The sequence below is a fragment of the Mercenaria mercenaria genome, chromosome 6 (genome assembly GCF_021730395.1).
Source record: "Mercenaria mercenaria strain notata chromosome 6, MADL_Memer_1, whole genome shotgun sequence".
Lineage (NCBI taxonomy): Eukaryota > Metazoa > Mollusca > Bivalvia > Venerida > Veneridae > Mercenaria > Mercenaria mercenaria.
The window spans coordinates 15,609,810-15,636,669 of record NC_069366.1 but is presented as its reverse complement, the minus strand read 5'-3'; the positions used below and the strand labels follow the sequence as shown (position 1 = coordinate 15,636,669).

Sequence of the window (26,860 nt, the reverse complement as noted above, 5' to 3'; positions counted from 1 at the left end):
ACATACCAAATATCAAAGGCCTAGGTCGTTTGGTTTCAGACAAGAAGATTTTTAAAGTTTTTTCCTATATAAGACTATGTAAAACTTGGGACCCCCTTAGGCCTCTTTTCAACCCAGGGGCATAATTTGAACAATCTTTATAGAGGACCATTAGATGATGTCACATGATGGCTCTATGCCTTGTGGTTTTTGACAAGAAGATTTTCAAAGTTTTCCCTTTATGAGTCTATGTAAACCATGTGACCCCATGGCAGGACCATATTTGACCCTAGGGGAATAATTTGAACAACCTTGGTAGAGGACCATTAGATGATGCTACATACCAAATAGAAAAGCCCTATGACCTGTGATTTTGGACAAGAAGATTTTTAATGTTTTTCCTTTTGGTTGCCATGGCAACCAGAGTTCTAAATGGAATCCAATTCTTTGAATAATTTTGAAGAAGACTATGCAAGGAACATCCCTGTGAAGTTTCATCAAGATTGGCCTGATGGTTTAGGAGGAGATGTTGTTTAAAGGAAAGTGTAGACGGATGACGGCCGGACGGCGGGCGGTGAGCGATCACAATAGCTCACCCTGAGCCTTTGGCTCAGGTGAGCTAACAAATGCCAGAACTATGTAAAACAAGAGCTGTCACTAATGGTGACAAATGCCCCCGCAGCGCCCTGACCTTTGACCTGGTGACCCCAAAGTCAATAGGGGTCATGTACTCAATAAGTACTCTCAGCTTGTGAAGTTTGAAGGTCCTGGGTGCAGTGGTTCGCGAGTTAAGTGCCTTCATGCAAAAAGATAATATTGGCCCCTGTGACCTTGACCTTTGACTAGGTGACCCCAATGTCAGTAGGGGTCGTGTACTCAATAAGTACTATCAGCATGTGAAGTTTGAAGGTCCTGGGTGCAGTGGTTCGCGAGTAAATTGCCTTCATGCAAAAAGTTAACATTGGCCCCTGTGACCTTGACCTGGTCACCCCAAAGTCAGTAGAGGTCGTGTACTCAATAAGTACTATCAGCATGTGAAGTTTGAAGGTCCTGGGTGCAGTGGTTCGCGAGTAAAGTGCCTTCATGCAAAAAGTTAACACTGGCCGCTGTGACCTTGACCTGGTGACCCCAAAGTCAGTAGAGGTCGTGTACTCAATAAGTACTATCAGCATGTAGAGTTTGAAGGTCCTTGGTGCAACGGTTCGCGAGTAAAGTGCCTTCATGCAAAAAGTTAACATTGTGACGAATGAACGAACTAACGAACGGATGGACAGTTGAAAACTAATATGCCTCCCTTCAGGGGCATTAAAACATGTAGTGTGTATTTTGTGTGAAAAAAAAATTGTTATAGAGAGCTGAGCTCATATTGGCATGCTTATTTTTGTACATAATTATTTTTAAACCGAGTCTCAACAGAGGCAATAGTGAAAGACTGTTGTTCATTCTGTTTGTGTTGTTTCCATTCAGATATGAATACTTTGTTTTTCAAAAAGAAGAGTAAATAATGAACAGTAAATCTAAATTTTTATCCTAAGTATGGTATGAAAAAAACCCATATAATTTCAATCATGTAATGTTCATTCAAAACTGCATAACGTGACACCACTTTTAGGTATAACTCACATGTGCCCCTTTACTTTGTTCCTCTTTTTGAGCAGCCTCAGCAAACTTGGCAACATGGTGAATTATAGGGGAAACATTGGTTGGTCCCCATAGTTGGATCTGAGGAACACAGTTCTGGTACGCTTGTACAACACCCTGTATACCTAAAACACAACACTGACAGGGTTATTTTCGTTTGAAGAAGAAGTGCTTTTTTACTGTAAAATCTTCCAAATTTCATGGGTTTCACTGCTGCACTAATTCACGAAATTAAATCTCCATTAACAAATAAAATCTCCATTTATCTTATTTCAAATCCCTAAGAAAAAACTCTTGGCTGGTAAGCACTGCATTATGAAACAAGAGCTCGTAGAACACAAAATGCCTCCTTGATGCATTCAGTAATTGCACAAGGAACAGAAATTTTTTGGTCACTGTACACAAAAGTTCTACTGTTCTGGGTCAATGTGACCTTGACCTTTGACCTATTGATCTCAAAATCAATAGGAGCCATCTGCTGGTCATGATCAACCTCCCTATTTAGATTCCTGATCCTAGGCCTAAGCATTCTCAAGCAATCATCTGGAAATGGTTTAACTCTTCCGAGTCACTGTGACCTTATGATCAACCTCCCTATCAACTTTCATGATCCTAGGCCCAAGCTTTCTTGAGTTATCATTTGGAAACAATTGAACTGTTCCGGGTCACTATGACCTTGACCTTTGACCTACTGACCTCAAAATCAAGTGGTGTCATCTGCTGGTCATGATCAACTTCCCTATCCAGTTTCGTGATCCTAGGCCTGAGCATTCTCAAGTTATTGTCAAGAATGGTTTAACTGTTCTGGGTCACTGCGACCTTGACCTTTGACATACTGAACTCAAAATCAGTAGAGGTCATCTGCTGGTCATGATTTACCTCCCTATCAACATTTATGATCCTAGTCCCAAGAGTTCTTGAGTTACCATCCGGAAACCATTTAACTGTTCCGGGTCACTGTTACCTTGACCTTTGACCTACTGACCTCAAAATCAAACAAGAGCTGTCTGTTGACAGCGTGCTCGACTATTCAAAGAATTGATGGAAGTATGGGGTCAAAATATTACCAGAGATTTTCAGACAAAAGAAAAAAAAATAGATAGGATGAACAAATGTACCTGTACTTGTGTATTTGGATAAGTTCTGCACTATATAGCAATGTGTAACCATGATGGTAAGCAAGTGTTCAAAGTTTCAAAGCCATATATCAAACAGTTCAGACAAAATATAGAATGGTATGCGAAATTTAACTAATATCTATGTCAAAAAAAGGCCATAACTGAGCTTAAGTCCTTGTCCTAGTTATGTAGTCTTGCCTACATATGTAGACTATGATGGTAAATAAGTAGTCAAAGTTTTCAAGCCTTATGATGAACAGGTTAGGCAAAATATTGACTGGTATGAAAAATTTAACTGATTTCTAAGACCAAAAAGGGCCATAATTCAGCCAAAATAACTGACAGAGTTATGTACTTTTGCCTACAGATGGACATCATGATGATAAGCAAGTGTTCAAAGTTTCAAAGCCATGTGTCAAATAGTTTTGACAAAACGCTGAATGGTACGAAAACTGAACCTATTTCCAAGTCCAAAAAGGGCCATAATTCTGCCAGAATAATTGACAGAGTTATGTACTCTTGCCTACAGATGGACATCATGATGATAAGCAAGTGTCCAAACTTTAAAAGCCACGTTTGAGAAGGCTTGGACTTGTACAAAAACTGAACCAATTTCTAAGTCAAAAAACGGCCATAATTCAGTCAAAATAGTTGACAGAGTTATGTACTCTTGCCTATAGATGGAAATTATGATGATAAACAAGTGTTCAAAATTTCAAAGCCACACGTCGAATAGTTTAGACAAAACGCTGACTTGTACGAAAATTGTACCAATTTCCAAGTACAAAAAGGGCCATAATTCAGCCAAAATAGCCGACAGAGTTATGTATTCTTGCCTACAGATAGAGACTGTTATAATAAACAAGTGATAAAAGTTTAAAAACCATATGTCAAACATTTTACACAAAATATGAACTAGTACGAATAACTTAACCAAGATTTGTAAGTTAAAAGGGGCCATAGTTCAGCCAAAATCCTTGACGGGGTTATGTACTCTTGCCTAAAACTGGACATGGTGATGGTAAAAAAGTGTTGAAAGTTTCAAAGCCTTACCTCAAAAGACTTTGTCAAAATGTGGACTGGTACGAAAAACTTAACCAAGGTGTGATGCCGACGCCGACACTAATGCCGACACCATGGTGAGTAGGATAGCTCTACTTATTCTTCGAATAGTCGAGCTAAAAATCAATAGGGGTCATTTGCTGGTAACCAACCTGCCTATCAAAATTCATGATCCTAGGCCCAAGCGTTCTTGAGGTATCATCCAGAAACAATTTAACTGTTCCAGGTCACTGACCTTGACATTTGGCCTACTGGCCTCAAAATCAAAAGAGGTCATCTTCTGATCATGATCAACTTCCCTATTAAGTTTCATGATCCTAGGCCCAAGCGTTCTCAAGTATCGTCCGGAAAGGGTTTAACTGTTTCGGGACACTATGACCTTGACCTTTGACCTACTGACGTCAAAATCAATAAGGGTTATCTGCTGGTCATGATTAACCTCCCTATCACCTTTCATGATCCTAGTCCCAAGCGTTCTTGAGTTATAATCCGGAAACGGTTTAACTGTTCCGGATCACTGTGACCTTGACCTTTGATATACTGATCTCAAAATCAATAGGGGTTATCTGCTGGTCATGACCAACCTCCTTATCAACTTTCATGATCCTACGCTAAAGCGTTCTTGCGTTATCATCCAGAAACTGTTAAACTATTCTGGGTCACTGTGACCTTGACCTTTGACCTACTGATCTCAAAATCAATATAGGTATCTGCTGGTTCTGACCAACTTCCCTATCAACTTTCATGATCCTAGGCCCAAACGTTCTTGAGTTATCATCCGGAAACGGATTGGTCTACATACCAACCAACAGACAGACAGACAGACCCACAGACAGACATCTGCAAAACAATATGCCCCTCCTTCTTTGAGGGGGGCATAGTAATGTTACAGTATTATATTGGTATTCTTTTATAATTTAAGGTTATTTTTTGCAGTTATAAAATTCCCAAACCTTTCCAGGTCACAGGAATTATGCTTAATCTTCTTCAGACATGATGTCCTTTTCTAAAAATTTAGGGCAACATTAACCTTTCCATTTAAAGTTTTGCAGTGTTGTTCAGTTCAAATTGTTTTGACTTGCTTGTATTTTTAGAAAATTAATTCTGTTCTGGATGAAAATATGTCATAAATACTACATAAAAATCACCTACCTGCACAGAAAGGGTTCTGGGGGTTAAAGTTCATGGCAAACTCATGTGATACTTTATTATCTGGAGGAATCCTGGCTCCAAATCCTAAAGCTGGGAACATCTTGTCTCTGATTAAAAAGTAAAACAGGGATTATTAACATATCTCAGTTTAGCTCTACTTTTTGTTGAAACTTATTTAGTTTTTTATTTTGTTTTTTTTGGTTGGGTTTAACGTCGCACCGACACAATTTTAGGTCATATGGCGACTTTCCAGCTTTGATGGTGGAGGAAGACCCCCAGGTGCCCCTCCGTGCATTATTTCATCACGAACGGGCACCTGGGTAGAACCACCGAGCTGGATGGCTTCCTCATATGAAGAATTCAATGCCCCGAGTGAGGCTCGAACCCACATCGATGAGGGGCAAGTGATTTGAAGTCAGCGACATTAAACACTCGGCCACGGAGGCCCCATTTATTTAGTTAACACAAATTTTACAGAATATAACACTATGCTTGATGACTACATCTTGGTTCCAAGTATATAAATATGGGACTCTTTAGCATTGGATTGACTGCTTTAAGTACAATCTTGAAATTAACAAACAACAAGGTTGTATTGTTTCAGTCACTTGGAGTTTGGATCTGTGATATACTGTGATCACACCATTGTGACCACAGCAAAGGTTGATCATCATCTTCTGTATAAAGATAGGCTCTCATTTTTGTTTAGTCACTTACATATAATAATCCTGACATACAGCCTCTACTGCTTGTATTGCTTTCATCCATTCATTAGGTTGGCTTTGGATGGTGTAGAGAAAGGAGTCAGTATGAGTGACTTACGTATCATAGTCCTCACATACGGCTCCTACCACCTGTATTGCCTGCATGTATTCATTAGGCTGGTATGCAATGTATAGTGAATAGAGAGGTTATGTATCATAGCCTTGACATAGTTACGTTGCTTGCTTGAATTCAATGGGCTGGTATGGGCTGATATAGTGAAAGGAGACTTTAACTGAAAAGTGACTTACGTATCATAGTCCTGACATACGGCTCCTACAGCCTGTATCGCCTGCATGTACTCATTGGGTTGGTTTGGGTTGATATAGTGCAGGGATACGGGTGAAGTAGGATCCCCATTGGAACCTGTAAAATCTACACCAACCTGAAAATCAAAAACCTCATTAAACAAGAGATATTTCTAAAACATAATTAAATGCCCTCCATAATGACTGGGTATGTGATTTTGTATGCTGTGATTGTAACCTTTGACCAAATTTTATAAACAAGAGGGCCATGATGACCCTATATCACTCACCAGAGTTTATGAGGCCTACGGACCTAGTTTTTGACCCCAAATGACCCAGTTTCGAATTTGATCTAAAGATCATCAAGGCAAACATTCTAACTAAGTTTCAAATAGATTGAGTCACAACTTATGCCTTTAGAGTGTTCAAAAACTTTTCCTTTGATTTGACCATGTGACCTAGTTTTTGACCCTACATGACCTAGATTAATATTGGACCTAGAGATAATCAAGACAAACATTCTGACCAAGTTTCATAAAGACTGAGTCACAACTGTGGCCTCTAGAGTGTTCACAAGCTTTCCCTATGATCTGGCCTACTGACCTAGTTTTTGACCCCACCTGACCCAGTTTTGCACTTTACCTAGAAATCATCAAGACAAAAATTCTGACAAAGTTTCATAAATATTGGGTCAAAACTGTGGCCTTTAGAGTGTTCACACGCTTTTCATTTGATCTGGCCTACTGACCTACGTTTTGATCCAACATGACCCAGATTCATACTTGACCTAGAGTTCATCAAGACAACCATTCTGACCAAACCTCATAAAGATTGATTTACAACTGTGGCCTCTAGAGTGTTCACATGCTTTTCCTTTGATTTGGACTACTGGCCTAGTTTTTAAACCCACATAACCCAGATTTAAACTTGACCTAGAAATCATCAAGACAATCATTCTGACTTAGTTTCATAAATACTGGATCATAATTGTGGCTTCTAGAGTGTTCACAAGATTTTCCTTTGATCTGACCTACTGACCTAGTTTTTGACCCCACATAATCCAGATTCAAACTTGACTTAGAGATCATAAAGACAAACATTCTGACCAAGTATCATAAAGATTGAGTTAAAACTATGGCCTCTAGAGTGTTCACAAGCTTTTCCTTTGAATTGACTGGGTGACCTAGTTTTTGATTCCACATGACCCAGCTTCAATCTTGAATTAAAAATAATCAAGACAATCATTCTGATCAAGTTTCATAAATATTGGGTCACAACTGTGGCTTCTGGAGTGTTCACAGGCTTTTCCTTTGATCTGGCCTACTGACCTGGTTTTTAATCCCACATGACCCAATTTCAAACTTAGCCTAGAATTCACAAAGACAAACATTCTGACCAAGTATCATAAAGATTGAGTCAAAATTGTGGCCTCTATAGTGTTCACAAGCTTTTCCTTTGATTTGACCAGGTGACCTAGTTTTTGACCCCACATGACCCAGATTAAAACTTTTCCTAGAAAGAATCAAGATAATCATTCTGACCAAATTTCATAAATATTGGGTCACAACTGTGGCCTCTAGAGTGTTCACAAGCTTTTCTTTTGGTCTGGCCTACTGGCCTAGATTTTGATTCTACATGATCTAGTTTCGAATTTGATCTAGAGATCATCAAGACAAACATTCTGACCAAGTATCATAAAGATTGAGTCTAAATTGTGGCCTCTAGGGTGTTCACATGCTTTTCCTTTGATTTGACCGGGTGACCTAGTTTTTGATCCCACATGACCCAGATTCAAACTTGACATAGAAATCATCAAGACAATCATTCTAAACAAGTTTCATAAATATTGGGTCAAAACTGTGGCTTCTAGAGTGTTCACAAGTTTTTCCTTTGATCTTGCCTACTGACCTAGTTTTTAAATCCACATGACCCAGTTTCGAATATGACCTAGAGATTATCAAGACAAATATTCTGACCAAGTATCATAAAGATTGAGTCAAAATTGTGGTCTCTAGAGTGTTCATAATCTTTTCCTTTGATATGACTGGGTGACCTAGTATTTGACCCCATCACACCCAGATTCGAACTTAACCTAGAAATCATCATGGCAATCATTCTGACCGAGTTTCATAAATATTGGGTCACAACTGTGACCTCTAGAGTATTCGCAAGCTTTTCCTTTGATCTGGCCTACTGACCTAGTTTTTGAACCCACATGACCCAGTTTCAAACTTGACCTAGAGATCATCAATACTAACATTCTGACCAAGTTTCATAAAGATTGGATCACAAATTTGGCCTCTAGAGTGTTCACAAGGCAAATGTTGATGGACGACGCACACCGCACGCCGACGGACAATGACCGGTCACAATGCTCACCTTGAACACTTTGTGCTCTGGTGAGCTAAAAACTAGAGGCAACCACACTATGAATATTGACAGCTATAGGCCTAAGTTTTCTTCACTAACTTTCAATCTCAATGTTACTGTGACCTTAACCCTTGAAGTACTGGCCCCTAAAAAATAGGAAAAATCTCCTGACAACTGGCAATCATTCTACGAAATTTTAATGCCCAAAAGTGCATCAGATATTGAGTGGCAACTGTTTCCAGTCTAATCTAGAGGTCACAATAACCTAGACCTCTGACCTACTAACCTCTAAAACAAAAGGGTCATCTACTGGCCACAGGCCATAATCCTGTAAAGTTTGACCACAGTAGGCCAAAGCACTCTTCAGTGATTGAGTAGAAAACCCTTTCCTAATGAGTCTCAAAGTAAATGTGACTGTGACCTACTTATCCCAAAATATTAGGGGTCATCTACTGACCATGGGCAATCATCCTGTGAAGTGTGACAATTATAGGACTATATACATGCTTCTTTAACCCTTACCCTGCTAATTTCTACAATGAACTTGTCCATCTTTCAATTTGGACAGTACCATTAACTGTTAAATGGGGCGCTTACCAAAACGATACTGACTGAATAGCGAACAGTGCAGATCATGGTCAGACTGCACAGATATGCAAGCTGATCATGATCTGCACTGGTCGCAGACAGAATCAATAGTGTCCAGTATGATAATTAACAAAGAAAGTGTCTTAGTTGAGAAACCAGATCTCATTTTTGTTGTCACAACATTACCAAGGCTTTACTCTATTCTATAATGAGAATTTGAGATCTATTTAATATTACTTTTACAGATCTTTCCTTAATGGAATTAATCTGAAAATATTTCACACCTAAGACTAACACTTTTAAATCACAGGGATTCCTCATTGTTTCACATACATAAAAAAGAATCTTACTGTAAAATTGATCTGCATGCCTCCATAGATAAACTCCAAAAATGATGGAGCTTTCTTCACCTGAATATAAACAGAAATTTTAATCTTTCCTTCTACCCTAGCAAACAAAGAATGAAATAATTTTATGATTAAATCACCAAAAACCAAGGATCTCGGTAAACTGAAAGTATTCTATATAGCAATACCATTTATCTACAAAGAAATTCATTAATTTTCTAAATTTGAAATAGTTTAAAAATTAAAGTTATGAATTTTCTCAAGTGCAATCAAATATATTCTGAGATGCAACCATGTATTAATACATGTAGTTATCTCTCCACAAGTCACTTTCAACTTTCCAACATAACTATAACCTTGCTGAGAAAATGATCACTGCAGTGTAGAGAGAGAGAGTGTGAATTTTACACAATTTTATGAGAGTTTATCAGTATAAATCGCACTTTAGAGAGAGAAAGTCATATGTTGTATATGCAGTTATAAAGTGTTTTAGAGTCAACTGGTGGCTCGATTTTTGAAGGAAAGGTTTGTTTCTTGATTTATTTGTTGGAGATTGGTGGTGTACATTTCATTGTACAAAATTGTTGATTTGCTCGGCGAATATTTTGGTTGTTTAATTGTGGTTTTGTTTTGAAGTTGATACTTTGGTCATTGGCGGTTGGAATTGTTAGTTCTTTTGTGAATTTGATGATTAATTTGGTTGCTTGTTTTAATTTGTGTGCTGATGGGTTGTTTTGAGTTTTAGAGGTGTATAGAATTGATTTTCTGCAGTTTGGTTGTGTATTGTTTCGAATATATATTTTGCTCTGAGTTTTGCAGATTGTTTGGTTTTGAATGTTTCTTGGTTAAAGCTTGTGCTGGCCGAGCATAAGTATTGAAATACCTGTGATATTTTGTTCATTAAATATACCTGCGTATATGTGATAAAGCTTGACGAAAAGCGGTGCAAATTTAGTTATGTTTATGGACAGAATGTTTGTAGTGTGTGTTTGATTTAGGTGTAAATAGTATGTCACCATGCTTAAGTATATAATGTATATACAGAAGAAAAATATACAGAAAACTACAAAAAATACACATATGAAAATAAAGAAGAAAACAATAAAAGTGCTAGTTTCCAAGGTAAAGATTAGCAATAGTCAGGCTGTGCACACTACCTCCCTAGCCACTGGTAACGCCTCGCACCGACCACCATCAAATCCTGACAACTTTAATATAAAGAAAACTCACCTTGAATATAAGAGAAAAAAACTAACTCTTAATACAAGAGAAGATAAGTTACTCTTAAAACAAGAGAAGATAACTAACTCTTAATACAAGAGAAGATAACTCACTCTTGATACAAGAGAAGATAACTCACTTTTAATACAAGAGAAGATAACTCGCCCTGAATACAAGAGAAGAAAACAAACCTTGTATATAAGAGAAGAAAACTCACCTTGAATACAAGAGAAGATAACTCACATTGAATACAAGAGCAGAAAACTCGCTCTTTATATAAGAGAAGATAACTCACTCTTATTACAAGAGAAGATAACTGACTCTTAACAGAAGATAACTAACTCTTAATACAAGAGAAGAAAACTCACCTTGTATATAAGAGAAGAAAACTCACCTTGAATACAAGAGAAGATAACTCACATTAAATACAAGAGCAAAAACTCACTCTTAATAAAAGAGAAGATAACTCACTCTTAATACAAGAGAAGATAACTCACATTAAATACAAGAGCAAAAAACTCACTTTTCATACAAGAGAAGATAACTCACTCTTAATACAAGAGAAGAGAACTCACTCTTAATACAAGAGAAGACAACTCACTCTAAATTCAAGAGGAGATAACTCACCCTGAAGGAATCAACAATAACAAAACCGGAGTTAACATACTTCTTCTTCTTTGCCTTCTTATGCTCGTTTACACACGGAAACTGAAATAAGAAATATACTTCTGTTTGTCCTCTGCATACAAAACATCATAAAGCTGTACTTTAACCATTATTGATCAAAAGGAAACATTCAATTAGAGATATACTTGTTACACTATTCACAAGTTCCAGCAGCTGCCCACAGCAAGTGTATTTATACAGATATAGCACAATATGTTCAACTTTATTTATGCAAATTCACGATTCAAACTTTTGTACAGCTCTCACCTACATTCGTAATCTTTAGTGATTTATAGCACCATTTAATAAACACATCAATAAAATTTCAAATATTCATAACTGATCAATTTACTTCTTTCAATACAAACAGCAATCAATAAATACATTTAAAGACAAGAAAAAATCTATTAAAATTCCAGCTTCCAGTTTAAAGTACATTTAATTTGTTTCACATTCAGTAGATTGAAAATGCCTCTAAATGGTTGTGTGATAGTGGAAACTGTACTGACAGTATATGAGTGCGAGACCAATTTTACCCCTCCCTTCTGTCTCCACATTTCCTCTTGGTCTGACTGACTGATATAGTTTTCCTACAACTTAGGTTATGTTTATGACAGTCAGTTGTCCTTAGATCAGTTTTCCAGGATTTCATACCACTAGAACCACAGGAAACTGACAACTTCTCCTCATGATGCAGAGGTGGAGGACAAATTACGTTTGTGAGATAATTAATTATCTCTAGTCACCATACTGAGATAATGGTTGTGAAAACATAAATATGCTCATTCTAAATACCAGTGTAATTGCAAGTAATATGTCAGGAAGGAAAACTTATGTAATTCATTAAATATATACAACTGCTAATTGCTACAGCTTCCTGTTACGCCATAATATTACATACTCTACAAATTTATATGTAAATGCAAAAAATGCAACAATATGATATTGAAAACACCCATACAATTCAGGAGTGGACCTAAAATTTTGGTTTAGAGGGGGTGGACATTGCAAAAGAGTCTAGGGGCATGCCCATCTTGAAACTGTTTTGCAAAAACACCTCATATTGTGTATCAGATGTGTATCTAACCCCTAATTTAGCAATAATATTTAACATTATATCATTTTTTTTCAGTTTGTAAAGTCCTTTACTAAAATATTTTACACACAGAATCTGCACAAGTTTTATTTTCCAACAGTCATCCAGGACCTCCACTGCAGCAATTATATATACTACTGATAGGGATTTCTTCTGAATAAATGTCAAAAGTATAGAGTTTAGGCCATCAAACATCTAATTAAGCTGGAAAGACTTTCGGGAGCTAGCATGGGACCAACCCCATCTAAATCTGCCCATGGAATTACTGTTCATTCTGAGGAAAAATCAGTACCTCATGATAATTCCCTGTAGATATATTAAAGTTTGATACCTCAGGCTCTTTGATTTGTTTCAGAATCCGATAAAACAGCGAAAATGTAATAAAATACTACAATCAGTGCCTGATAAATACTGATGATAGAGTAATTACTATACAACACATGTTACAATAATTACAGCTGACATTTACTGTTATATTCTTGATTCTCTGTGAGTTCCATTCCTGAGGTGTGTCCGTTATGATTGTAAGATAGTTGTGTTCGTGGAGGTTGAAGGATATTCGTGTTCCGATTTGTGTTTAGGTATTGAAGGATATTTAACGGTTTCAAGAAACAATGTAAGTAAAAAAAGAACAATGGCAGCTTCCATAAAGCAAGAGTGATGGAATCTTTGTGAAGCTGTTATAATTTGCCAAAACAAACAGAAGTAAATTAACTTTGAACTTTAATATCTCTAAATTTGTATGTTGTCTGGTCTCTTTTTAAAATAACGAAGATACAAAAACTTTTCAGGAGAAGCTAATTAAAATTTCTATCGAAAAATGGTTGCAGAAAAAAAAAGTACAATAATATAGAAAGTAGAGCTATCACTAAAGGTGATGAATGTAACCCCCGCATGCACTGACACGGTACATTGCAATTTGACGCACACAAGATTGCATAATTATGTGGACTGTATGTATATAGACTGTATGTATACAGTATAGTAACAAAAAACAAAGTCCCATAACTATGCAGAATATTTATCTAAAAGAACGTAACATGCACCATGCACAACTAGGGTTGGTACTGATCACTTGTGTGAAGTTTCATTAAATTGTGTGCAAGGGTTCGGAAGATTAGGCGCGCAAAAGACTGCATATGCAGACTGTATGTACATAGTATGTTAACGAGAAACAAAGTCCCATAACTCTGCAATTTGTGTCGTTGAAAGAACCTAACATGCCCCATGCACAACTACTGTTGTTACTGATCACTTGTGTGAAGTTTCATTAAATTGTGTCTAGGGGATGAGGAGAGATGGTGCGCACAAGATTGTGTCTATGTATATAGTTTAGTAACAAAAAACAAAGTCCCGTAACTCTGCAATTATTTTTTCTGAAAAAAACCTAACACGCCCCATGCACAGCTTCTGTTGTTACTGATCACATCACTTGTGTGAAGTTTCATTAAATTGTGTCAAGGGGATTAGGAGAGATGGTGCGCACAAGATTGTGTCTATGTATATAGTATAGTAACAAAAACCAAAGTCCCATAACTCTGCAATTTTTTTTTCTGAAAGAACCTAACATGCCCCATGCACAACTACTGTTGTTACTGATCACTTGTGTGAAGTTTCATTAAATTGTGTCAAGGGGATGAAGAGAGATGGTGCGCACAAGATTGTGTCTACGGACAGACAGACGGACGGACAGACAGACAACCTGAAACCAGTATACCTCCCCCGTACAACTTTGTTGTCGGGGGGTACAATTACAAGTTAGTCTCTGGCTTTCATTGTTTCAGCCTATATGAAATCTGCACAAGTTGCAATCATGGTGAAAGATTTTTTATCACATGATCAAGTTAGGATTTTTCCAATTTGGTTAGCATTAAATTGTCATTTTCTGTGTTAAATGACCAGATTTTTAGTACTCATCAAGTGTTCATTTCAGGTCAGAAATATATGGATCGTAAACTGAAAGAAACAGATATCCACAATTTCTTGTGTTAAGTGCAGATATACTTGATAAGGCCTAAAAAAATTGTTTGTTTCCAGTATCCCGACCTACTCTAAATTTTTGGCCTGACCCTAAATATTTTTATGGCCTTGGAGAAATATTTATTCAATATTTTAACAGTTGCAAAACTGCACTTTTTATACTTTAAACATGGTCACTGATGTTAGAAATCAACTTACTGATGCTCTAAAGGCATAACCCCCTTATTTGTATTGATGTTTTGACACAAAAATAATTTCCGAAAAGTCCCACTTAATAAAAGAAAATTCAAAAAAAAAAAATTACCTACCTACCTGCCCTAATTTTTTTTAGCATGTTACCAGGAACAAACATTTCTTTTGTGAGGCCTAACCTCATCCCGCTGTCTGAAAGCATATTAGTAACCAAAATCATGTAAAAGCATGAAACAAGTATCAGAATTTAGTGTTTAAATGTCTGATTAAGACAGCTTGACAAGTCTGACATTCATTTTATTATATTTTTTAAAAGTCTTTGTGACCTACATTGGAAACACAATACAGTTGAAACGGTATAGAAACCTGTATAGGCTTTGATACTGTGAAAGGTATGCTTTTAAACAATTATACCTTTCGTTGTTTACTTTCACGCATGTGAATATTGTCAAGTTGAGCTGAATAGTATCAATAGTTAACTGTGACGCAAATGTTATCAACAGTGTCAGAATTATATCAAACATTATATCATATTTCCCTGCGCTACTAAGGTATATTGTTCACAAGTTTAAACAAATATGCCAGTTAGTAGGAATATCAGGCCATTACGCAGTCAAGGTAAAATTTACAGCATTATTTAATGGTACAGCAAGTACAAAAATCGTTTTTCTTCAATTGTAATGCATCTTGCAGTTATCAGAAATCTCAATCAATCGACTCAAGCATGAAATAATAATCACATCTAACTGTAGCACGCCTTTGATCCACTCATTGTGCTGTTTAGATATTCTAACACACTGGCGGGAGTCTTGCATCGTACCATAGCGACAATATAAAAACTCACTCTCTCTTTCATATGGTTATCCTATTCAATCAATCGGTCGATAATCTTAAAAGGTGTTCATAGTGAAGACAGACAGTCACCTTTATAGATGTGGAATAAAAAAAAATAAAGAGATTGTTAACGCAAATTTTTCAGGTATGACTTTATTTAAGTTTAAAGTGCCTTATATTCAGCAGAATAATCATGTTTCTTAATCTAATGTACCCATTCTCCTTCAAAGTAATTCACTTTAAATCTATTCACTTTAATTTAGGTAAATTTGTACAATTTAGGAGCAATGAACAAGTAATAGTTAACAAGAGGACCATGATTGTCCTGAATCGCTCACCTCTTCCCACATGACCCAGTTTTGAGTATGACGTCGTTTTTCTATTATTTGACACAGTGACCTAGTTTTTGAGCTCATGTGACCCAGTTTTGAACTTGACCTAGATATTATCAAGATAAAAATTCTGACCAATTTTCATGAAGATCCATTGAAAAATATGGTCTCTAGAGAGGTCACAAGGTTTTTCTATTATTTGACCTATTGACCCAGTTTTCAAAGGTACATGACCCTGTTTTGAACTTTATCTAGATATCATCAAGGTGAACATTCTCACTAATTTTCATGAAGATCTCATGAAAAATATGGCCTCTAGAGAGGTCACAAGGTTTTTCTATTTTAATACCTACTGGCCTAGTTTTTAACCGCACGTAACCCAGTTTCGAAAATAACCTAGATAACATCAAGGTAAATATTCAGATCAATTTTCATGAAGATCCATTGAAAAATATGGCCTCTAGAGAGGCCAAAAGCTTTTTCTAATTTTAAATCTACTGACCTAGTTTTTGACCGCAGTTGACCCAGTTTCAAATTTGACCTAGATGTTATCAAGATGAACATTCAGACCAAATTTCATACAGATCCCATGAAAAGTATGGCCTCTAGAGAGGTCACAAGGTTTTTTTATATTATTTGACCTACTGACCTAGTTTTTTATTGCACGTAATCCAGTTTCAAACCTGAGCTAGATATCATCAAGATGAACATTCTGACCAATTTTCATGAAGATCCATTCAAGGGTATGGCCTCTAGAGAGGTCACAAGGTTTTTCTGTTTCAACACCTACTGACCTAGTTTTTGATCGCAGTTGACCCAGTTTCAAACTTGACCTATATAGTATCAAGATAAACATTCGGACCAACTTTCATACATATCCCATGAAAAATATGGCCTCTAGAGAGGTCACAACGTTTTTTCATTATTTGACATACTTTTTGATGGCATGTGACCCACTTTCGAACTTGACCTAGATATCATCAAGATGAACATTCTAACCAATTTTTATGGAGATCCATTCACAAGTATGTCCTCTAGAGAGGTCACAAGGTTTTTCTATTTTTAGACCTACTGACCTAGTTTTTGACCGCACATGACCTTGTTTCGAACCTGACCTAGATACCATCAAGATAAACATTCAGACCAACTTTTATAAAGATCCCATGAAAAATATGGACTTTAGAGAGGTCACAAGGTTTTTCTATTATTTGACCTACTGACCTAGTTTTTGATGGCAAGTGACCCACTTTCGAATTTAATCTAGACATCATCAAGATGAACATTCTGACCAATTTTCATGAAGATCTCATGAAATATATGGCCTCTAGATAGGTCAAAAGGTTTTTCTATTTTTAGAACTACTGACCTAGTTTTTAACTGCACGTAACCCAGTTTCGAACTTGACCTAGATATAATCAAGGTGAACATTTAGACTAACTTTCATACAGATCCCATGAAAAATATGGCCTTTAGAGAGGTCACAAGGTTTTTCTATTATTTGACCTACTGACCTAGTTTTTGAAGGCACGTAACCCAGTTTCGAATTTTTCCTAGATATTATCAAGGTAAACGTTCTGACCAATTTTTATGAAGATATTTTGAAATATATGGCCTCTAGAGAGGTCACAATGTTTTTCTATTTTTAGACCTACTGACCTAGTTTTTGAGGGCACGTGACCCAGTTTCAAACTTGACCTAGATAAAATCAAGGTGAACATTTAGACTAACTTTCATACAGATCCCATGAAAAATATGGCCTTTAGAGAGGTCACAAGGTTTTTCTATTATTTGACCTACTGACCTAGTTTTTGAAGGCACGTAACCCAGTTTCGAATTTTTCCTAGATATTATCAAGGTAAACGTTCTGACCAATTTTTATGAAGATATTTTGAAATATATGGCCTCTAGAGAGGTCACAATGTTTTTCTATTTTTAGACCTACTGACCTAGTTTTTGAGGGCACGTGACCCAGTTTCAAACTTGACCTAGATATCATCAAGGTGAACATTCTGACCTACTTTTTGGCCGCACGTGACCCAGTTTCGAACCTGACCTAGAATTTACCAAGATGAACATTCTGACTCATTTTCATAAAGATCCCATGAAAACTGTGACCTCTAGAGATGTCACAAGGAAAAGTTTACGCACGGACGCACGGACGACGGACGACGGACGCTGCGCCATCACAAAAGCTCACCTTGTCACTTCGTGACAGGTGAGCTAAAAATGTTGTCATGATGATAAAGTGGCAGTATTAAAAATTAAAATTATTTTAGCGCATCTATATGCAAAAAATAAATATTACAAAAAAAGTTCCTGTAAGGGTAATGAAGTGTAATAAAGAGGAGGAGACAAATTTCACACTGTCATAGTTATCAGAGTAAAAGGGTGGGAGGGGACAAAAACTAATCTAAACACCTGATTTTTTAATGTCATAAATATTATTAAAGATTAAACTCTTCCGGCACCTTAAAGTTAAAACTTCGTATATCAACACAAATACTTCAATTATCTCCCTTTCACATCAAAATATAAACTTCAAAATAAATCTTAAAGCAATTATCTCCCCTTTTCGACCAAAGACTACTTTCACACAAATACTTCATTATCTCCCCTCAAGATCAAAACATGTACTTCAAAAAAATCTTAGTGCAGTTATCTTCCCTCTAGATCAAAGATTGTACTTCAATAAAAACTGTTTTCAGTTATCTCCTCTCTACATCAAAGTTTAAACTTCAATAAAAAAAAATATGCAGTTATCTCCCCTCTACATCAAAGATTGTACTTCAATAAAATAATTCTGCGTATATCGCCCCTCTAGATCAATAAAAAATTCTGTGGTTATCTCCCCTCTAGATCAATAAAAATTCTGTGGTGATCTCCCTTCTAGATCAAAGATTGTATTTCAATAAAAGACCTTCTACATTAATCTCCCCTCTAGAACATGAATTCTCATCTCTAAATCAAAATGGATACTTACTGCAGTTATTCCCCCTACATATCAACATCTGAAGCAGAAAGTTAACCTATTGATCTACTATACCAGGTGGAGGTGGTTTAAATGTGAGTAAAATGATTTACCTGGTTATACTGAGTTTATGATTTGTTTGAGTTAGAATATTTACACTCCGATAACACAGGCGCTCTTCAGGTAGAGTGAATATTTGGAATAGCCTTGTGTTTATATCTGGATGAAAAACAATTAAAATACATGTAAGTTGAACTCTTTACAGTTATACTTTAATATATATGTCAAAAAAAGAAAGAACCAATGCTGCTGTTTTCTTTTTCAACAAAAATTCTTAAATAAAAGTAACTTTTGCACATTCTACAATCCCCAACTGCCACACACAACTTTATCATTTAAGAATAAAAATTGTCCGATTCACTCAGGTATTCCATAATCTAGCAATATTTTCAAATTTTCAATTATCTTTTATTTTTCAGAATATATATTTATTTCATGAAATTATTGCTGTTTCGTAAGACTTATTGTAACAGTTTATCCACAATTAACTACTTAATACTTAAACACACTTCTGGTTAAGGTAAATAAGAAATACCATAATAGTTTAAATTATGCTCCAATAATAAAAGTTTCATAAGGCTCTAAATTTTTAATATATGTTAATAAAAGATGAAGCTATTGTCTAAATAGAGGCTATTCATAATTACATGGTCAGAAAAACACTGCACTTGAACTTATAGGTTAGAGCCATAAAGGGAGGTAAAAAAGAATAATGGATTGAGTAATGTTTTCAACTATGTTAATCCACATTCAGACCTTTCATAACTATTGGTGAAAACAATAGGATTAAGCAAGAAATTGATACAGTTTAATGTTCATAACAAAAAACATGGAAACCACAGTATAAACAAATACATTATGAGAACAGGCTTATGGGTAAGGTAAATATGAGACACCTCATCTTCAGGCAAATCTCTACCTGTACAATTAATGTATAACCCTCATTTGTATACCTTGATACTTTAAAAATAACTGTTCTACATAGTCTACTAAAAATTTGACATACTAGTACTAACATATAACTGTAAAGTGTAAAATCTTAATACGATGGCCCTATATTACTCACTTTTTTATATTATTATTATACGACTGCTCTAAATGACAAGGTCAAGGTCTTATTTGAGCATACCACATCTAAATACACTGTACGAAGATCAAGTTTGCAATATGTATGTGTTCAAATATATGTTACAATATTTTTGCTAAATCAAGCAGACAAGTCTGACCATAAGTCTTGCAGTTTACATAAACCCTTTAAATGTACATATTAAAACCAAGGTTTGATAACTCTCAGTAAGATGATCCTATTCTGTCCACAGAACAACCATAGGAATACACATTCTGTCTAACACGGGTAATGGAAGTGTTTGAGTGTAAACATAACCAAAATATCATTTATGTTCATAACAAAAAATATGGAAGCCACATTATAAACAAATACATTATGAGAACAGGCTTATGGGTAAGGTAAATATGAGACACCTCATCTTCAGACAAATCTCTACCTGTACAAGTAACGTATTACCCTCATTTTTATACTTTTTATACTTCAAAAATAACTTTTCTACATAGTCTACTAAAAATTTGACATACTAGTACTAACATAGAACTGCAAAGAGTAAAATCTTAATGCAATGTAGGAACTGGAAAACATTTTTGTACATAAACAAAACATGATGGCCCTACCTTGCTCACTTTTTGTGATATTAATACGACTGCTCTAAATGACAAGGTCAAGGTCTAACTTGAGCATACCACATCCAAATGCATAGTACGAAGATCAGGATTGGAATATTTATGTGTTGGAATATATGTGACAGTATTTTTGCTAAATCGAGCAGACAAGTCTGCCCTCAAGTCTTGCAATGCCTAACTCGACGTTTACATAAATTCTTTAAATGTACATATTAAAACAAAGGGTGGATAACTCCCTATAAAATTGTCCTATTTTGTCCATAGAACAACCATAGGAATACATGTTGTGTCTAACACCAATAATGAAAGGATTTGAGTGTAAACATAACCAAAATCTTTTTTACATACTTGCAATTAAAGGTTCGTAACTATAGATCTTAAAGCTATATATATATATATTATAATTAAAGTTTGATCAAAATTGCTTTAGAATTTGTATTCTAATATGTAATTAACCTTTAGCCTGATAGCGGCAAGTGATTCTGCCTTTGCGACCAGTGCAGACCAGGATCAGCCTGCACATCTGTGCAGTCTGATCATGGTCTGCACTGTTCGCTATTCAGTCAGTAAGTCCATTATAACAATTTAGCAGGGTAAGGGTTAAAGAAATTGTGAATGATGGACAATGTACTCCAATGATCATTAAACAAGGAGCTGTGTTCAATAAACGCTTGATGACCCCGGTGGCATCCTTGTCGATACAAGTGCAAAACGAGGTCAAGTTCAAGGTCAAGGTCAAACTGAGGTCAGGTGATGTCTGAAGATGAGGAATGGTCACAGGTTACATCTGCATTAGTATCAAGTCATTCTAGTTAGGGGTATTGATGCTAGACTAAACGGTCCCATTTGATTAACCTCGTACGGACGGACGAACGTACGGACAGGACAATCACTATATGCCTCCCGCATCAGTAGATGCCAGGGGCATAAAAAAGTGAGCTAAAATGTGCAAAAACCTCAAATAAATTGACAGAATAAATACTTGATATAATTTTTTTGTGAAAAGTGCAATATTCATGTAATGTATAACCATGGTAACAGATACACCTCTGTCCCAACAAAAATTAACCCTTAGCCTGCTGGCGGGAAGAAATTCTGCCTTTGCGACCAGTGCAGACCAAGATCAGCCTGCACATTCGTGCAGTCTGATCATGATCTGCACTGTTCGCTATTTAGTCACAAAATTTTCAGTGAACACCCCTTTGAATAATAAGTGGAACTGCCCAAAATGAAAGATGGACCAGTCCATTTCAAAAATTTAGCAGGGTAAAGATTAAGGAAGAGTAAAATTACCCACCCTACATCTAAACATAAAAACATTCATATGTCATTACTACATCGTAACTAAGTTGTAAAGTATGTCTGAAGTCAAATTCAAACATTTAAACACCCACATTTTATTACGGGTACAATATGGGTATTATAAACTTCTATACTAGAATGCAAAATAACCAATCTCTGTATCGCAAATGTTAGCAGACACATTCGTTATTTAAAGTCTGCTTTCAATTTAATTTGTACTTATCCAAAGCTGTGTTTTCGCATAGAATATCCATAATGAAACATTATATATGTATGAGAAAATGTTAATTAGTTACCAGATAGCAAAGTACAGCTTGAATTACTCCACCTACCAAAGCAAATATCAGACACTCGGCCAGTTTCAATATTTGCATAAAAATCAAACTCAGGGTTACACCCAATAGAATTGTATTGGGTACTGCATTTAACCTACAAAATAATAATAATATGATTTATAATGAAGAAAAAATCTTCCTAGTAACAGGAGCTATGTTAATTCAAAAGTGATTTGGCCAGAACCTGAGAGGTTTATGTGACAGAATTATGTTTAGACATGTTTCATTGTTAGGGGCCTTCATGACTGAGTAGTTAAGGTTGCTTACTTCAAATCACTTGCCCCTCATGGATTTGGCTTCGGACCTAACTCATGGCATTGAATTCTTCATGCGAGGAATCCATCCAGCTGGCTTGCGAAAAGTTGGTGGTTCTACCCAGGTGCCCACTTGTGATGAAATAATGCATCGAGGGTCACCTGGGGGTCTTCCTCCACCATCAAAGCTGGAAAGTTGCCATATTACCTATAATTGTGTCGGTGTGACGTTAAATCCATATTTGCTTTTTAAATTCACTGTTTGACTATAAGCTGTGAATATACATAGCTATCAACCAAACGTATCCTAATTTCGTTTCTTTGATAACCTGTATCTCTGAAATTAATTGTTTTGTTCCAAGCTCCTTGTTTTTACATCATTATTTTACCATTAACTGGTTTTCTAGTAATCTTAAATTACTTTAACACCTCTATCATCAATGTAAATATGAGACATAAAATCTCATCTCAAGGCAACTGTATAGAAAATGGAACATTAAACAAGAAAAATATGTTCATGAAAAAAAATTAATTGTATGTTTTATGAAGCATATAAAAAGTTCTGCATAAAACGACTGAAACATCACAAGAAATTCTTCAATGGCAGAGAAACCTTTCAACACGTATATATATATTGTTTTTCTACATCTATCTTTTTCACATACGATGTTAAATGATTCTGCAATGCTGCATTATAATTACATTTTTATTAATAAAGCCACAATTTCTACTAATTCTCTAATTCTCTCACTAATTCTTAAAATATAACAATTCTTATACTTCAATATATTTGCTGATTAAACAGGGAGCACAAAATTTCAATTACAGAATGCTACATATTATTTTATAACATATGGTATCAATATAAATATTTTATTCATAATGCAGATTAAAAAATAATATTTTATTTTTGTATTATCAATATAATTTAAATGTCTCATATATCTCTTCAGAATACATTTAAGAAAAAATAAGGTGACAATAATGAAGAAAGTTTATGGCATTATAACTTCTGGCCCGCAGTAATACCTTGAATTTTTATTCCTTTAAACATTACATATACCCTAACCCTGCTAAATTTTCATAATGAACTTTTCCATCTTTCAATTTGGACAGTTCTATTAACTGTTAACTAGAAATGTGTCCATGGAACACAGATGCCCCCACTACATAACAAAGGACACAATTTTTTTCCTAGGTCAGGGGCCATAACTCCTACAATACTGAATGAATCCGGATGAGAAATCCCAGGTGCACAACTGCACATGCTGACCAACATTCCTGTAAACTTTGGGGACACTAGGTCAAATACTTTTGGAGCTACGCACGACACAACATTAAAATGACCATTTTTTAACTAAGTCAGGGGCCATAACTCCTACATGACTGAATGAATCCGGACACAAAATCCCAGGTGCACAACTGCACATGCTGACCAACATTCCTGTAAACTTTGGTGACTCTAGGTCAAATACTTTTGGAGCAACGCGTGACACAACATTAAAATGACCAATTTTTTACTAAGTCTGGGGCCATAACTCCTACAAGACTGAATAAATCCGGACGCAAAACCCCAGGTGCACAACTACACATGCTGACCAACATTCCTGTAAAGTTTTGTGACTCTACATCAAATACTTTTGGAGCTAGGCGCGACACAACACTAAAATGACCAATTTTTACAAAGTCAGGGGCCATAACTCCTACATGACTGAATGAATCCGGACGCGAAACCCCAGGTGCACAACTACACATGCTGACCAACATTCCTGTAAAGTTTTGTGACTCTACGTCAAATACTTTTGGAGCTAGGCGCGACACAACACTAAAATGACCAATTTTTACAAAGTCAGGGGCCATAACTCCTACATGACTGAATGAATCCGGACGCGAAACCCCAGGTGCACAACTACACATGCTGACCAACATTCCTGTAAAGTTTTGTGACTCTACGTCAAATACTTTTGGAGCTAGGCGCAACACAACATTCTCGGGCGGGGACGGACGGAAGGACCGACGGACAAGGGCAAATCTATATGCTCCCCCCCCCCCCCAAGTGGGGACATAAAAAGGATGTTCACTGAAAATTTAATGACTGATTAGTAAACAGTGCAGATCTTGGTCTGCACTGGTCACAAAGGCAGAAGGCTTAAAGTCATCTTTGATAATTTCGATATATGTCATCAAGAAATAATCTTAACTTTAAGACTGACAATGTTGAAAGGCGTTTGGATATACATTTTTTTAAATGTTAGCAGATGGAATATCCTTTTTATTGAAAATGAAGGTTTATATTCAGTTAAGTAATCACTGTCTTGTTTGTATTTTTCAGAAACAACAGAATCTGGTGTGAATAAACAGTTTAAAACACAATACATAACAGAAAATCTTAATTGAAACAAACTAGCAGATAAAAAAACTGCATCATGGGCCAAGGAGAAGGTCAAGGTGAAGGCAAAGGTCAAGGTGGTGGTTTGTGTCCCGGCATACTGTGGGCCATCCTCTGGTTCATCATTCTTATATTTCTCGGATGGCCGATTGCATTCTTTGTAGCATGGTGGTACATATTTCTGCTTCCATTCTCAGCGTGTATTGAGCCCCTTAAAGGGGCTTGTGAGGCCCTGTTGTCGGTTGTTAAACTACCATTGACATGCGCAGAAAATATGATAGCAATGAAACCACTGTGTGGTTAAAATGTAGACTTTTTTTAAAACGCTCAAAGACATGGACAAATGGCTAATTTAAATAATAGTATAGAACTCACTCTGCAGTGAAAAACATGGATTCTAATGACAAGGAATAAACATAAACTTTTAAGAAGAAACTGTGGAAAAAAACAGACCAGCCAACTACAAATTGACCAAACATGAAACGAAAGCATATGCACTATAACAAGAGAGACAATTGGATTTACCGACATCTTTGTATATTTTTTCATAATAATAGCTTAACCAGTGAAAACTATATTTCAAGGAAAGAAACTTTTCATTTGTTTATCAATTACATTGTAAGTAAATGTTTTCTACTTGCCAAAGTACACTTACTGAACAGACATACATAAGTGAATCTCCATAAACTTGTATTATATATCATTTATATACGTATTTATTGAATGCTATACAGGCTACTCCTGAAGTCTGGAGGTAGACAAAGAGTTTTATTATTCCTGTTATAAGGAAGAGTAAAATCTGTTAATGAACAGTCATAAAATCTTTGAACCTTAGAATCAAGAAGTAAATTCTTTGCCTCCAAAATTGTGAAACGTTTTCTTCTAAAATGTAGTCAATATTGCACTGATATTCATATATGTTTGTATTTTAAGTAACAGTAAACAAAGTCAACCACCTATTTGTTTTTTGTTATAAATAATTTCCTGAAGTGCCTAAATAAAAGAAAGTAATATGATCATAAAACTGCAACAAACCGGCTCTTAACCAAATTTTTATAGATAATAATGATATGTATAACTAGAATCGTGTACATGGGACATGGAATGCCATCCTCTATATAGCAAAAGCTTTTAAGGAGCTATAACTGCAGTAAAAATAATTCACATAAACAATTCTTTCCATTATGGTCATTTAAACGTCAAGGTTGTTAATCTGTGGAAGTCTGAAGCAAATCAGGCTAATAGTGTAGGAGTAGATGGACACACAAGACGGTATACCATATAGAAAATACATCAAAGGGCCATAACTGCAGTAAAAATAATCTCAGAAAAAAATCCTTCCTTAATGGTAATCTAAACATCAAGCTTGTTCATCTGTGAAAGTTTGAAGCAAATCAGGCCACTTGTAACTAGCGTAGGAGTATGACACACAAGATTTCGGAACATACGTAATCCACATACAGACGTACACACATATGGACAGCTGCAATGCTATTTGCCCCCTACATAAATGTGTGGGAGCGTAACAAGAGCTGTCCATAAGTCATCGCGTTCCACTATTAGGCAATTTGACAGTAAAATGAATTTATGTCTCAATTTAAAAAAACATATAAAAGTATGAAAGGGGCATCATTTGGTCAAAAATACAAATCAGAGTTATGGGAATTATTGACACACACATGCAGTTGATGATGAGAAAAAACATTTTAAGTTTCAAGTCATTATCTTATATTGTACTAAAGCTATATCCAGAAAGCGAAGATTGCTAAAACTAAAAAACTAGGTATGAAAGGGACATAATTCTGCTCAAAATACAATTGGAGTTACTCGGATCGAAACCACACAATGCAGATGATGATTATATAGAAATATCTTTAATTTCAATTCATTATCTTTTAAAGTACTAAAGATTATGTCTATAAACGAAGCTTTCAAAAAAAATTAACGTGAAATTAATTCAAAGTTTAACAATTTGGTGACCTTGACCTTCGGTATTATTGACCCAGCTCCTGCATATACATTGTTTGTATGCTTGACAATGTCTATGTGAAGTTACAGTAAGATATATTAAGCAATAGTAACAAAGAAAAACAAATGTTGCAAAAAAACTTTAACCAAGAAAGCTCATGCTGACTCCAATGCGAGGGTGAGTCGAATAGCACCCCTTTATCTTTTATTTCCATACAACATTTAATCAATTATCACCAAGTCAGTCAGAGGACATGTCAGTGTACACTACCTATACTCACCGGTCAACATGATATCAGTC

The 26,860-nt window shown here is 35.8% G+C and overlaps 1 protein-coding gene and 1 long non-coding RNA gene across 9 annotated transcripts in view; one reads left to right on the top strand and one right to left on the bottom strand.

The window, feature by feature from the left end:
- LOC123549572 (copine-3-like) overlaps positions 1-26,860 on the bottom strand; it is a 68,584-nt gene that overhangs the window by 7,741 nt on the left and 33,983 nt on the right. For 6 of the 8 annotated variants that reach the window (XM_053545202.1, XM_053545201.1, XM_053545204.1 and 3 more), the window contains 6 exons: positions 11,116-11,196; positions 10,425-10,475; positions 9,271-9,330; positions 5,966-6,099; positions 4,953-5,059; positions 1,603-1,745 (listed from right to left, as the gene is read on the bottom strand). In XM_053545202.1, the coding sequence (XP_053401177.1) occupies positions 1,603-1,745; positions 4,953-5,059; positions 5,966-6,099; positions 9,271-9,330; positions 10,425-10,475; positions 11,116-11,196 (576 nt within the window). The remainder of the gene's footprint in view (positions 1-1,602; positions 1,746-4,952; positions 5,060-5,965; positions 6,100-9,270; positions 9,331-10,424; positions 10,476-11,115; positions 11,197-26,860) is intronic. The other 2 variants (XM_053545205.1, XM_053545206.1) reach the window with 1 other exon arrangement.
- LOC123549581 (uncharacterized) lies at positions 11,620-25,550 on the top strand. Its single transcript, XR_006686060.2, has 2 exons — positions 11,620-12,866; positions 24,535-25,550. It is a non-coding gene; the product is annotated as an uncharacterized LOC123549581 (long non-coding RNA).